This window comes from Delphinapterus leucas, chromosome 9 (assembly GCF_059928025.1).
Source record: "Delphinapterus leucas isolate spDelLeu-1000000601 "Yukka" chromosome 9, BTC_Dleu_Yukka2, whole genome shotgun sequence".
Lineage (NCBI taxonomy): Eukaryota > Metazoa > Chordata > Mammalia > Artiodactyla > Monodontidae > Delphinapterus > Delphinapterus leucas.
This window is the reverse complement of record NC_143137.1, coordinates 10,643,440-10,657,665: the sequence shown is the minus strand read 5'-3', so window position 1 is coordinate 10,657,665 and position 14,226 is coordinate 10,643,440. Positions and strand designations below refer to the sequence as shown.

The 14,226-nt window shown below is 39.8% G+C and overlaps 1 protein-coding gene across 4 annotated transcripts in view; it reads right to left on the bottom strand.

Moving 5' to 3' along the window:
• The window catches only part of TPK1 (thiamin pyrophosphokinase 1), a 337,285-nt gene extending 324,452 nt beyond the window's left edge, over positions 1–12,833 (bottom strand). The window contains exons 1-2 of one of the 4 annotated variants that reach the window (XR_002645264.3): positions 12,579–12,832; positions 12,127–12,185 (exon numbers count right to left, since the gene is read on the bottom strand). Coding sequence is in view for 3 of the 4 variants with exons in the window: in XM_089917262.1 (XP_089773388.1) it covers positions 12,127–12,169 (43 nt within the window). In the remaining variant the exon portion in view is untranslated. The other 3 variants (XM_089917262.1, XM_022578789.3, XM_022578798.3) reach the window with 3 other exon arrangements.
• Between the last annotated feature and the right edge of the window lie 1,393 nt (positions 12,834–14,226).

Here is a 14,226-nt window from a genome sequence, read left to right as displayed (position 1 = left end):
TCAAGCCATGAGAAGACATGGAGGAACCTTAAATGCATATTAATAGGTAAAAGAAGCCAATATGAAAAAACTACATACTGTATGATTCTAACTATATGACATTCTGGAAAAGGCAAAATTATGGAAAAAAATTTAAAAATCAATGTGGGGGGGATAAATATGCAGAGCACAAAGGATTTTAGGGCAGTGAAAATGCTCAGTTATGATTCTATAAGGATATATTTCATTATACATTTGTCCAAACCCATCGAATGTACAACACCAAGAGTGAACCCTACAGTAAACTATGGACTTCGGTGATTTTGATCTATCACTGTCGGTTCATCATCTGTGATAAATGTACCACTCTGGTGGAGGATGCTGACAATGGGGGAAGCTACCTATGCATGTGTAGGGGGTCTATGAGAACTCTATACATGAGAACTCTATACATACTCTCTATACATGAGAGTTCTATGAGAACTCTCAATTTTGTTGTAAACCTGAAACTACCCTAAAAAAAATAAAGTCTTTTTTTTTAAAAAAAATGGAAAACAGGCTCTCAGTAAGTGTTCTTGAGAAGGACATCTCATTTTTCAGGAGTAGACTACTGATGCCTATACTGGGATAGTGGAACTGAGAAATAAGAAATGTAAGGAAAATTGCTGCTATGTCTTCCACTGCCTAGAATGGTTCCTGGTACACGGCCATCACTCCAATAACTATTGAATACATGACTACAATATTTAGCCTGGAAAAAGAGAAAAAAGGAAGAAAAATCTGGTTATGGTCTGTCAGTATTTGAAGGCAATTAAGTAGAAAGTAAGTCAAAGTCTTCTGTATGATTTCAGTTGAAAAATAAGAGAACTAAAGGTCAATTTCAGCTTAAGTACACATTTTAAACAATCAGTTGACCAACAACAGTATGTAATTTCTCAAAAAGTCAGAACTACCCGAACATGTTCAAGCAAAAAAGTCGGAGAGCCATCTCAGAGGGGCGCTACCAAAGACACACTTGCCCCAGAACACTAAGGATTTCTAAAGTCTTCTCTCCACACAGGATTCAGTACTCACAGCACTTTTACTCACATTAAGAATAAAGTGCAAGAGTAGTTTTCCTACTTTGAAACAGAAAAATAAAGTTGCCTCAACGTAAACAGCGGCAACTGGGCCAGAAGCCCAATTTATACAATTTACACATGGCCTAAGAGTAAATCAAAAGCTTAAATTCTGTAAAGTCATAAAAACAAAAGAAACTATTCCACAGTGATAAATGAACACCTTCAAAGACAATGGTGTGATAAAGATACAGAAATACCCTCAGAATGAAATCCATTTGTTTGAGCATCTGTTTTCCACCTACAAAGAATAACTCTTTCTGATGGATTTAACCAAGAAAAAAAGAGAATACAATTCATTTGAATGAGAAGTTAATGCACAAACACACCTCATTTTCCTAGAGAACCTCCAAAGATATCTGGTGTTAATGTATCAAAAACCACAGAAGATTTTTTTCCTTTTTGGTGTGACCAAGCCATGACATTTTAGCACTGCGAATATTACAGCTGCCTCCACAGCTCCTCACTTGATATTTTCAATTGTTTTGTCTAAAAGAACAGTATTATTTCTGATAATGCTACAAAGGACCAATTTACAAGACTTTTTTTTAAATTAAGATTATTTTTTAAATCACTTTAGAAGCTTTTGTTTCGGAAAGCATGTAGCTATTAAAACGCTAATATGGAAAAGGTGTGCTGGGGGGATGCTGCAGACACTTAATACCACCAAAACAAAGGAAACTGATTCTCTAGATCATGTGGAAAAAGATGGCTTATAAAGTTAATGAGATATTACTTAAGGCAAAAGAAACAATTTGGCCATTAAGAATGAGGATGAACCAAACATTTTTGTCATCAAATATAATGAAACAAATTAAAAGAACAAAAATTAAGGCAAGTATGAAAATCAAGTAAAATACATGGAAAAGTTAAACTACAAACACACAAAGTGTAGATATGACAGCAAAGTCTTAGTGAGAAATAAACTGAAGAGAATAAAAAGAAAGGAGTCCAACAATTATGAGTTATACACCAGGAAAAGCATTAAGAGTCAAAGCAGACACTTTCCCCTTAACACGCAAGAGACTTGAAGACTACCTGGGCTAGATTTCTAATTGGGCAGATGAGTAAAGAGGATTAACCCTTGAAACTGGAAAATCCACTAGTTTGCCTCTTCGATTTCTTAGCTATCCCTGGAGAGCAAAGACATCACAATCCTTAAGCAGAAGCTTTAGCCTGAGGGCTATGTGCCATCCACAAAGGGATGAAAATTTCTTTAGAAACAAACAAACCAACCTGCCCGTTTTCCAAGTTTCAAAGCAGGCATAGCACTTTAATTTAAACAACAAAAAAGCCATGTTGATACTAGGAAAAACAGTCAGAAAACCCAGGTTGTACTCCTAGCTCCAATACCTGTCTCCAAAGGCTTTCTGTGGAAAAGAAACATTTTTTTCCCTGTGTATCAAGTTTATCCCAAAAGTACGAGTCTGTGAGTTCACCCTTGCTGATACGAATAAAAACAAAATATTTGACAAATTATCAAACTAAAGTATCTCTAATGAAAATTTAGCATCTGATTTGAGACGTGCTAGAAGTGTAAACTAAACATGGAGTTTGAAGATGTAGTACAAAAAAATGTCAACTACTGCATTAACAATCGTTTATTTCTCATTACATGTTGAAATTATATCATTTTAGACATTAAAGTTCACCTGTTTTACCTTTTTAAAGAGGCCACTAGAAAATTTTAAAGTACATATGAAATTTAGATACTCAGGAAGTGTTGAATGAATAGAGAAAATTTTGTATAGAAGTACAAAACAGCAACCAAGTAAGAGACTGACATTGACTTTTTAATTCATCCACCAGCTATATTCAAATGGAGTGATATTAAAACCTCCCTTTACTTGGTAATCATGAGAATTCTGAAATGTGGACCGAGTCAATTTTTTTTAAAGTTGAAAAGTTTACAGCTGAAAAAGTAAACTGACGTACACTATTTCTTTTGGGTTGAATTGTGTCCCACATAAATTCCTGTGCTGAAGTCCTAACCTCCTGCACCTCAGAAAGTGACTGTATTTGGAGATAGGGCCTTTAAAGGGGTAATTAAGGTAAAATGAAGTCCTATGAGTGGGGACTAATCCAATAGGACTGGTACCCTTATAAAAATAGATTAGAACACAGATGACCCACAGACCAAGGGGCAACATGTAAGGACACAGAGAGAAGGCAGCCATCTGCAATCCAAGGAGAGGCCTCAGGAGAAACCAACCCTGCCAACACCTTATGGACTTCCAACCCGAGAACTGTGAGAAGATAAACCTGTTTAATCCAGCCAATCAATGGCACTTTGTTACGGCAGCCCCAGTAAACTAATACACTGTTCCAAACAGTTAAAATTTTTCTAATAACTGATGCGGTTTTGCTTTTCACACTTAAATTACAAACTCAGTGCTTCAGTCACACTAGCCATACTTCAAATGCTCAACAGCCACAGATATTAGATAGCCCAGATCTAAAGAAGAGAACAAACCAGAATGTCTAACAAGAACGCTTAATTAGTTGGGATATGTGACCAAGAAGCATCTTGCTACTATATATTGAAGAATTTTTCATCTGTAATTTAAAAATAAAGGCAAATGCAAATAACTCAGATCTACCCTTATGTCATTCTTATAAGGATTTGCTAAATAGAGATTACAGAAGGGAGTTAACAGTTTAGGACTATGTTTGGTACCAATGAATGTCATCACCAAGGGTTCTTGAGAGATCTGTTGCTGCAAAATGCACAGAACTACTGATGCAGGTGGCCAGTACACATTTATATCACAAAGGAGCCAAAACTCTAGATACCGATTACCCAGGGATTCCCAAATTAGCTTCTAGGAAAGTGGGGAATGCTAATATCCATCTTCAGGTTTTATACTCCTTTTACAAACTTAGGCATTTTCCATGGAAATTAAGTTCCAGAAATACAAGAGATGGTAGGAATACTATACTAGTATATGAATACTAGTATAGGAATGAATCTGAGATATTCCCAGATTCATTTCCACTTAACCATGAGGCATCAAAAAACTATGACCACTATAAAGAATTTCGTGCATCTAGAAATAATAAATTCAACAAGCGTGGAAGAAAAATACAGAATCCAGGAAAAAATAGTTTTGGTAGCCCTAAGTGAACACATTACTAAATAAATAGCTATCTCCTTTGAGAATTAGAAAAATTAATGGATTTCAAAATGTAATAATCAATATAATAAAGTTGATCTAATACAAAATATTTTACATATGCATAGACTCTACTTAAACTTGCTTTTTATACTTTATACTAGCTTAAATTTGACCAAGGAGTTCACGTTTGTATATATTCCTACTTTCCATAAAGAAACTAAGGCTCTAAGAAATTGAGTGTCATGCCCAAGGTCACATAACTAGCAAAGAGGATGCCTAAAACTCAAACCCGGACTTCTAGGTCCAGAACTTTTCTATAGGTTTTACCCTGTTGAAGCATTAAAACTATGCCCAGCACACAGTGTCATGTAAATGTTAGTTGTTACAAAAATGTGTAATATAATTATGCTGACTTGATCAAGTGTGTGCTCATAATACTTAAAATGGTAATTTGATTCATAATAAACCTCAACAATGGTAATTCAGTTTGGAAGAAATAACTCCCAAGAGCATTATGGTCACAGGAATCCTTTCAAAATTTAAATGTATATAATCTTTTTGCAAAGAAATGGAGAGTGATAGATAAAAGGCTTTCTAGCACAAATTTATGATGAAATTATGTGGGGAAAATAAAATGGAACTTTTCAGTTACAGTTTATTATATATACTTCTAAGTGAATGATGATTCATACCAAACTGCTGTATTTTTCTATTCCGTCATATCAACTTAAGAGGGATATAAACACTTTATTTAAGATGTCAATACTTGGGGCTTCCCTGGTGGTGCAGTGGTTAAGAATCCGCCTGCCAATGCAGGGGACATGGGTTCGAGCCCTGGTCTGGGAAGATTCCACATGCCGCGGAGCAACTAAGCCCGTGGGCCAACTACTGAGCCTGTGCTCTTGAGCCCGCAAGCCACAACTACTGAAGCCCACATGCCTAGAGTCCGTGCTCCGCAACAAGAGGAGCCACCACAATGAGAAGCCTGCACACTGTAACGAAGAGTAACCCCCGCAGCAACGAAGACCCAACGCAGCCAAAAATAAAAATAAATAGATGTCAATACTCAATGTTAAGGGGGATTTAAAAATGTGAGGGACAACTGTGCTGGATTTAAAAAGACTGAACCAAATGCACAGGTAGTCCTAGTTTGGAACAAGCACCTGGAAAAGTTGTTTTGAAAATGAGAAAATTTAAATATGGTTGGGTATTACACACTGACATTTGACATGGAAAAGTAGAGTTATGAACAGAATAAAGCAACTCACAGTATGTTCTCATTTTGGTTTAAAAATACCTAACTGTATTTATACACAGAAAGTATCTGGAGGGATATAAATATGAATATACACACACTAAATGTTCACAAACATGGAGATAACAGTGGTAATCTCTGAGAGGCTGAAATACAGCATTTTTATTTCATTTTTGTTTGTCCATATCTCCTAACTTTTTATAATGCGTATGTACTATGTTGTGAAAGTTTACAAAAATGTTTAAATATCAGTATTTTTAGTAAGCCAGAAATTAAAACCTCTGTAATTATTTGCTCTATGTCATAGGTTTGTGAAATGAGCACATGTAAAATAATGATTCTAAGGATGGTTTTACTCTTCACTTTTATTTTAGCTATGAAGTATTTAAAATACTTTACTTTCAAACATATGGAGTTCTAAATATAAAGCTTGATGATAAAAACTGAAATGATCACAGACACTAAAGCAAAAACAAAATCCAGATTTTTAAGAATATTTTGAAAATGCACCTATACTTAGAGTTTACAATAGCAATAGTATGTGCTTACCAGTAAAACATTACTCTTCATCAATTTAAAAAAACCTTTAGATAAAATGTTAAGAAGTCAATGAGCAAAATAACTAAAATGTCTGCATTCTTACTATGTATCAGTGTTAAACGCTTTACAGATACTCTTTAATCTTCATAACTCTCCTTGGAAAGTGTCATTCTATTTTATTGATGAGAAAATCAAGACAAAGAACTATGTATCCAGAAAACATAAGGAAACTCCTACTTGGTAATCATTTTGCAATATATACATGTATCAAAGCAAAAGTAATACAACATTATATATCAATTATATCTCAATTAAGAAAAAGAAACTCCTACAAATTAAATTCTTTAAAAAAAATCACAGACAACCCAATAGAAAAATGTCAAGAATAACCATCATCAAAAAGTCTATAAATAATAAATGCTGGAAAGGGTGTGGAAAAAAGGGAACCCTCCTACACTGTTAATGAGAATGTATACTGGTGCAGCCACAATGGAGAACAGTATGGAAGTTCCTTAAAAAACTAAAAATAGAGCTACCATATGATCCAGCAATCCCACTCCTGGGCACACATCTGGAAAAGATGAAAACTCTAATTCAAAAAGATACATGCACCCCAATGTTCACAGCAGCACTGTTTATAATAGCCAAGACACGTTAGAAACCTAATGTCCACTGATAGATGAATGGATAAAAAAGACGGGACATATATAAACAACGGAATATTACTCAGCCATAAAAAATGGAATAATGCCATTTGCAACAACATGGATGGACCTAGAAATTATCATACTAAGTGAAGTCAGACAAAGACAAATATCATATGATATCACTTATGCAGAATCTAAAAAAATGATACAAAGGAACTTACTTAAGAAACAGATCCACAGACACAGAAAACAAATTTATGGTTCCCAAAGGGGAAATAGAGGGAAGGGATAAATTAGGGATTTGGGATTAATAGATACACACTACTATACATAAAATAGATAAACACCAAGGACCTATTGTATAGCACAGGGACCTATATTCAATACCTTGTAATAACCTATAATGGAAAAGAATCTGAAAAAGAATATATAGATATAGCTACAGATATATGTATAACTGAATCACTCTGTATGCCTGAAACATTAAAAATCAACTATACTTAAAAAAAAGAAAAAGAAAAATGGCAAGAGACAAACATTTCCCAAAGATGTACAAACAACCAATAAACAAGAGACAAGGTCAGCATTCTGCCATAAGGGAAATGCAAATTAAAACCACAGATTCCTCTACACACTCACCGGAATGGCTAAAATTTTAGAATAACAATTCTAAGGATTGAAAATGAACATTCAAGGTGATAAACGTAGCATGAGCTAAGGCGAAAGTACTGAAGCTCCAATAAATGTTCACATAAGTAAACAGTGGGGAGTTCAGCTTGGCTTGGACACAGAGAGGTGATAAAAAAAGTATTCCGGAATAGTGGTTAAGAGTCAGATCACGGGCTTCCCTGGTGGCGCAGTGATTGAGAGTCTACCTGCCGATGCAGGGGACACGAGTTCGTGCCCCAGTCCGGGAAGATCCCACTTGCCGCGGAGCGGCTGGGCCCGTGAGCCATGGCCGCTGAGCCTGCGCTTCCGGAGCGTGTGCTCCGCAACGGGAGAGGCCACAACAGTGAGAGGCCCGCGTACCGCAAAAAAAAGAGTCAGATCACGAAGGGCCTTTAAGGTCAGGATAAGGACTTTAACCTGTGTATGATTAGCAATGCTGAACCATGACATGGATGACAGAATTGAATTGAATTTTAAGGTATACAAAAGGCTGCTTAGTATAAAATGTTCCAAAGGCACAAGGACACAAACTTTCCAAAGTTTTCTATCTCCTACCTTGCAATAAATCTCTCTATCCTCCACAGTGTGGTTATACCCTCACTGCTCAACCATTCTTCCAAAACCTCCACCTGTTCTCTCCAACGTTATTTCTTCCTCACTCGCCACCAGATGAACTGAATAGTTCATGGCCAGATAAAGCACTGAGCTCTCACTCAAGGAAGGCCTAGTGCCTGCAGTGCTCTGTGCTTCCCCCCAGGCCTCTCACAATTTAAATCCAGTGCTCTTCTGGCTGCCCACTTGACACCTGTCCATCCCATCATTTCTCTGCCTACTCCAGCCTGCCCTCATCTCCTTCTCCCCAGTCCCCACAGTTCCTATGTGGGTCCTATCAGACATAATTCAACATCTAACTAGAATCTGTCTTGTTTTGTTCTTGATTCCAACAAGACCGTAAGCTCCTGGATAGAAGGGATCACTTTTGTATCCTCTACAGCACCCAGTATCAAAGGACATACACTAGCTACTTGCCAGTTCCTCTAGACAACAGAAATGCAAACATATCCTTAGATCCAGTAATTCCATTTCTGGAAATTTATCCTACTGATAAACTCACATAAATATGCAAAAATAATATAATCAAAGATATGCATTATAGATTATAATAAGAAAAACTAGAAATAACCTAAATGTCTATTAAGAAAGCCTAGTTCCTTTGTGTCTATACTGCCCATTAAAAAAAAAAAAAAGTTGGGATATCTACACGTATGGACCATCATAAAGTAGTAAGAGAAAAAAGCTGCAGGAAAGGGCATAAAACAGGTCGTACAAACACACACACACACACACACACACGTGCACACAAATTTAGAAAAACACAATTTAGAGATTTAAAATGACAATCTCTGCTATGGAGATTTTTCCCTGCAGTGCTAAAAACAAGACAACGGGCCCAAAATGGAGTCATGTATGCCACATCCCCAAACCCAGACTTAATACTTAACCCAATTACGTACAGTTTCAGCTCTCCCCAAAATGGAATCTTACACCAGCCAATCAGGAATCACCCTATCAGCACTAGTGAAGTAATCTGCCTGACAGACCCTTACCATCCCCTAAAGGAAAGTGACCTTGCTAGAACCAATTTACCTTTTGCTAGTATAACTTGCTTGTTCCTGCCCCCTTCTGCCTATAAAGTCTTTCATTTTGTACAGCTCCTCCAAGCTCCTTTCTGTCTGCTACATTGGATACTGCCCAATACATGAATTGTTAAATAATCATTGAATAAGATTTGTAATATTTACTCACTTGCATTGTTTTTTAACATATAGAAATACTTCTATTTGTTAAAAAAAATGAACAAAGAGCACAAAGAATCTATAATAATCTTTGTAATAAAAGAATATTGATATGTTTTCACCCACTGCTCCAAAAGAGTAATTTACAAAACAATTTATAATATAAATCCATTTTATTTAAAACAAGAATAATAATATACTGGGTTATATGTACAAAAATAAGTATTCATAACATTCCACCTTGGGACTTCCCTGGTGGTTCAGTCGTTAAGAACCTGCCTTCCAGTGCAAGGGACGCAGGTACCAGGGAACTGGGATCCATCCTACATGCCGCGGGGCAACTAAGCCCGCATGCTCTACAGCCCCTGTGCCACAACCACTGAGCCCGTGCGCTCTGGAGCCCACCCGCCACAACTAGAGAGAAGCCCCCCACGCCGCAACGAAAGATCCCACATGCCGCAACAAAGACCCGATGCAGCCAAATAAATTTTAAAAATATATTTTTTAAAAAATGCCACCTTAATAATGGTTATTTCCAGAAGAGGGATTACAGGAAACTTTCACAGTCTAGGTTAGTCGTTTTTCTTTAAATAATAACCATTTACTTTAGTTACAAAAAACAAAGATTAAAAATACATATTTCCCGGGCTTCCCTGGTGGCGCAGTGGTTGAGACTCTGCCTGCCGATGCAGGGGACACGGGTTCGTGCCCCGGTCCGGGAGGATCCCACATGCCGCGGAGCGGCTGGGCCCATGAGCCATGGCCGCTGAGCCTGCGCGTCCAGAGCCTGTGCTCCGCAACGGGAGAGGCCACAACAGTGAGAGGCCCGCATACCGCAAGAAACAACAACAACAAGAAAAATATATATATATATATTTCCCTGAGCTAATGATCATTCCAGAGATGTGCATTTTGGTCCACCTAGCAATTAGTTAATCTGAAGAGAATCAGTTTGTCAGGATGCCTGCTATACTAAATCTGGGTACACATTACAGGTACATGATGCCTAAAAATTAAATTCACAAAAGTTATCAATACAAAAACTACCTCTCTGCTATAAAGTATTAAGTGTCTGTCTGATGACGGGAATCCCTCTAAATGTAAAGTTAACCTCGAATACTTACCGAATTACTATAAGAGGCCAGGCACTACAAGGGCCCCTCATCATACACTTTTCTGTGTTTAAACATCTCTCATTTATCTAGAGTCGAAGTAAACTTCTAGGGAGCCCATGCTTCTAGGCCAGTGTTTGAGAAGAGATGGGAATCTGTATAAACTTTTACCCTTAGGAACAGGAGGAAACTAGGAGAACCACTAAATCCCAAAGATCTCCTCCAAGGAGCTCGGGATTCTACCTGGTAGATCTGTGCTTCATAGAGGATATCACAGTTCTTGACAGTTCCCCTACATGCCCTGTCCCAGTGAGGAGCTTACACATGTCTGACTTGACAAGTCTAGGCCTCCTTCCTAAGCCTTTGATAAAACACAGAGGGAGCAGAGCTGCCTGTGTTTCCTACTATTTCCTACTTTTCTATTGCTCCAGACCCTTTCTATCTCAGCACTGACCCAGAGATCCAACCATGTTAGCCTTACTGCTGAATCTAAGAGCTTACCGCTCTTGAAGCCAAGTGCTTTACATGTTTTACAACTCATGTATACTCACAGTAACCCTACCAAAGATTCCTATTTTATAGATGTAGAAACTGAAATACCACCAGCAAAGCTAAGATTTAAACCCAGAGACCCTGTTGCCTCACTCCAACCTTTACTATGCAGCACTATCTATATGACATATCTCATTAAACCTAGAGAACACTAGAAATCCCCCTTTCTAACTAAACCTAAAGCACTTAGATTTAGTAACAAATCTTAACGTCAACAGGCCACCTGAATCCAATGCTCTCTCTTGGAAATGCTATTAGTGCCGCTACTGCTGGATAACAGAACTATGAAATTTCATTTGCAAAACATTTATGTTTGCCAGTGCTTTTCTTAACTTAGGAGAAGCTGTTTAGTTATGATTAAACACCCAACCTCTTAACCAAGTCAATGTAAACATATCTGGGTTCAGATTCTAGCTCCATTACTACCTGTTTCCTTTACTTGTAAAACAAGATATGAAGTATATATAAACAACTTAGCACAGCAGATGACTGGAGAGGAAGGAGTCAGTGTTCCCTACTGTTATGATCCTTTGATTGTTTTACCATAAATACTCCCAGGATGTGGGAAAGCTGACAAGTTCAAATCAAATTCAATATCCCGCCCCCTCCCAAAAATACTCGTGAATTCATGGGTTTAGAGAAAACTTTAAACATGAAAAAGCTATGCATTCTATTTAAATTGATGAACTGATAAACTAGAAGTTCTACACAACAGAAACACAATAAAAACTGGTAAATAAAAAATGTTTATCACGCAATTAGCACACAAGTCAGTTACTACACTCGACAATGAATGCGACTAACAATTAGCTTCAAAGAACTCATTCTTCCACCTATTTCCACGTGAATTACAATGCCTTTACACTTAGAAATAATAAAAATTCTTGAGTATTACATCTTTAAAGCATTTTTTATTGGGTAACCTCAGGCATTTTCCATAGATTACAAACGGTCACCATGGGCAGGCAATAATAAAGGTAATAAGGACTGACCTTTACCCCTTTGGCGTCCAATGTTCTACTGTTAAAGATTAGTTCAGGCTGTTAAGGGCCTAAGAGCTCACATTACAAGTAGGGCTTAGTCTTCTCCAGGTGAAGGGCATAAAATACATCATCTTTTAGCCCTCACAACAACTCTACACCGCAAGGACTAAAAACTATCCTCGTTTTTTTCAGATAAGGAAACTGAGGCACAAGAGGGGTTGAGTAATATGCCTAACTGGAGGACATCTGAGGCACATTGGAAACCATTCTGGGTCTGGAGTCCAGCCCTCTTAACCTCATCAAGGCTCTGGGGGTGCGCACATCAATGTCACTGTAAAACGTGTTAAGAAATACGGTACCAGTGGGAAGCAGGGGTTCCAACGGGGTAATAGCATGCTCCATAACGGATTACTGGTCTCTGCATTAAAAACATAAAAACGCCACATTAGAACTTCTAGCTAATTAAACAGCGCGCGAAATCGTCAGTACATTTGGTCTCCGGGGCGGAGCACCGAGCGAGCCGCGCTCCTGGCGTGCGGGCCCGGGCACGGCAGGCAGGGCGCCCGGCGGCGGGGACGCGGGGGACTCGAGCCCCGAGGGGTTCCAGGGCGCGAGGGGCAAAGCATGCGGGCGCCACGCGTGCCTCGACAGGGCCGCCCCGTCCAGCGTCTCCCCGCGCCGCTGTCACCATCCGGGGACCGGGTGAGCCAAGAAAGCCAGAGCGGCGAGGGGCGGCCACCTCCTCCCCGCCCCGGCCTGTAGCCCGCACGCCGGGAACGAAGGCGGCGCGCTGGGGTGCTGTCGCACTTACATAATGGCGGGTGGAGCCACCAGCGAGCGGAGCGCAGACTGCTGGAGCGGGAGCGAGGGCGATCGACCGCTCGGCGCTCGGCTGAGAAACCTCGGCGACGCGTGATCCCCGCTCGCAGATTTAAGTGAACGGCGCTTGAGGCGGCCCCGCCTCCTTCCGGGAGCCGGAGGCGCGTGCAAGCAGCTTGCCCCGCCTGAGCCCCGTGTCCACGCAGGTGAGGGCGCCGTACTACCCGCTCACCCGGCCGCTGCCTTCTTCCCGCGCCGCACTCTCTTCTAGGCTAGCTCGTACCTGAAGCCATCGCTGGTGTTTCTGCCGAGCGCTCGTCACTGAACTTTGGCACGGAGGCCGCTATTTGCTCCAAACCAAGCGTTAATTTCCCCGTCACCCTTCGTCGGCTTGGCATCAGAGCCAAGCAAACGTCCCAAGTTATCCAGAGCCCGTTTTCTCGGTCCTCATTCTTTTTGATCTCTCGCTTGCAGCTTGTGTACTTAAGGAGCACGCCTTCGTTAAAGTCTTCACTTGGTTGCAACAATCACAGAATGTTTTCGTTGTCAGGAACTTTAAGCTGCTTACTTGCAGCTCCGCTCGCTCCAACACTCCCAACTTTAAGAGTTCATTCTGTGGCCACGCAGCCTTTTCCAAGACTGTGCAAACCAGATCTCTAGACTTAGACTCCCTAGGCTTTACCTTTTCCAGGCTAAACTCTTGTTCTTTCGAGGTTCTTATAGGACATGATTTTTAGACTCCACCATCGTGGTTCCCATCCTCTGTATTTAATGTTGCTCAGAAACTGTGATTCTGACAGCTGTTGAGAACTGTGCAACTGTCAGCACGTGACAACTCGTGCAAACCCCTGCGCTAAGAGACGTGACCAACTCTATCACGGTTTCTATTAGGCGGATCCCTAGGACACACAACCATTAAAATGCCTAGCTGAGAAAGTTCTAGCCAACAGCTGATGGCAGGCCCCCGACCTCCCAAAGGGCTTGAAATTGTGAATATGTTTCTTAAGACTCAGAAGCATCTCTCTCAAAGACCCGAGAGCCATTCCCTGCAGAGGCAGTCTTCAGGAAGGGTAGGGCCTCTGTCTCCCAGTCTCTGTGGGAGGATAGACTCCTCACTTCCACAGCTGCCAGTTAGCAAACGAAGCTGGTCTAATCGCTTTTATACTGACCGACGCTTTGCAATTTTCACTTCTCTAACTCTATTGAGCTCCCACTCTTGCCCGTCTCTCGTCCTCCCTTTAAAACGTTCCAGTCGCCTCTCCACAAATAGGAATAGAACTCAGCTCTTTCTGGACTGTCAGTAGTTACTAAACAAAACCTATTTTCAACGCTTCAACTAATACCCGTCTGTGTTTATCTTGGACACTGGACACAATGTTCCAGGAGTGATGCAACCATAGAAAAGTACAACATTGCCCATGCTCATTAACTTTTTCAGCTGCCAGATCAAATAGAACTTGCAGGTGTTTTTCACATTCACCACTATTAAGCCAAGGCTACACCTATCTCACAGTCAATTTTAGACCAAACTGCTAGGGACTTTACAGTTATCATTGTAAAATTAAATATTATGACTTTGCCATCACAGTTACATGGGTGGGCCATTTCAACTATGTTACTTACTAGCTGTGAGACATTGG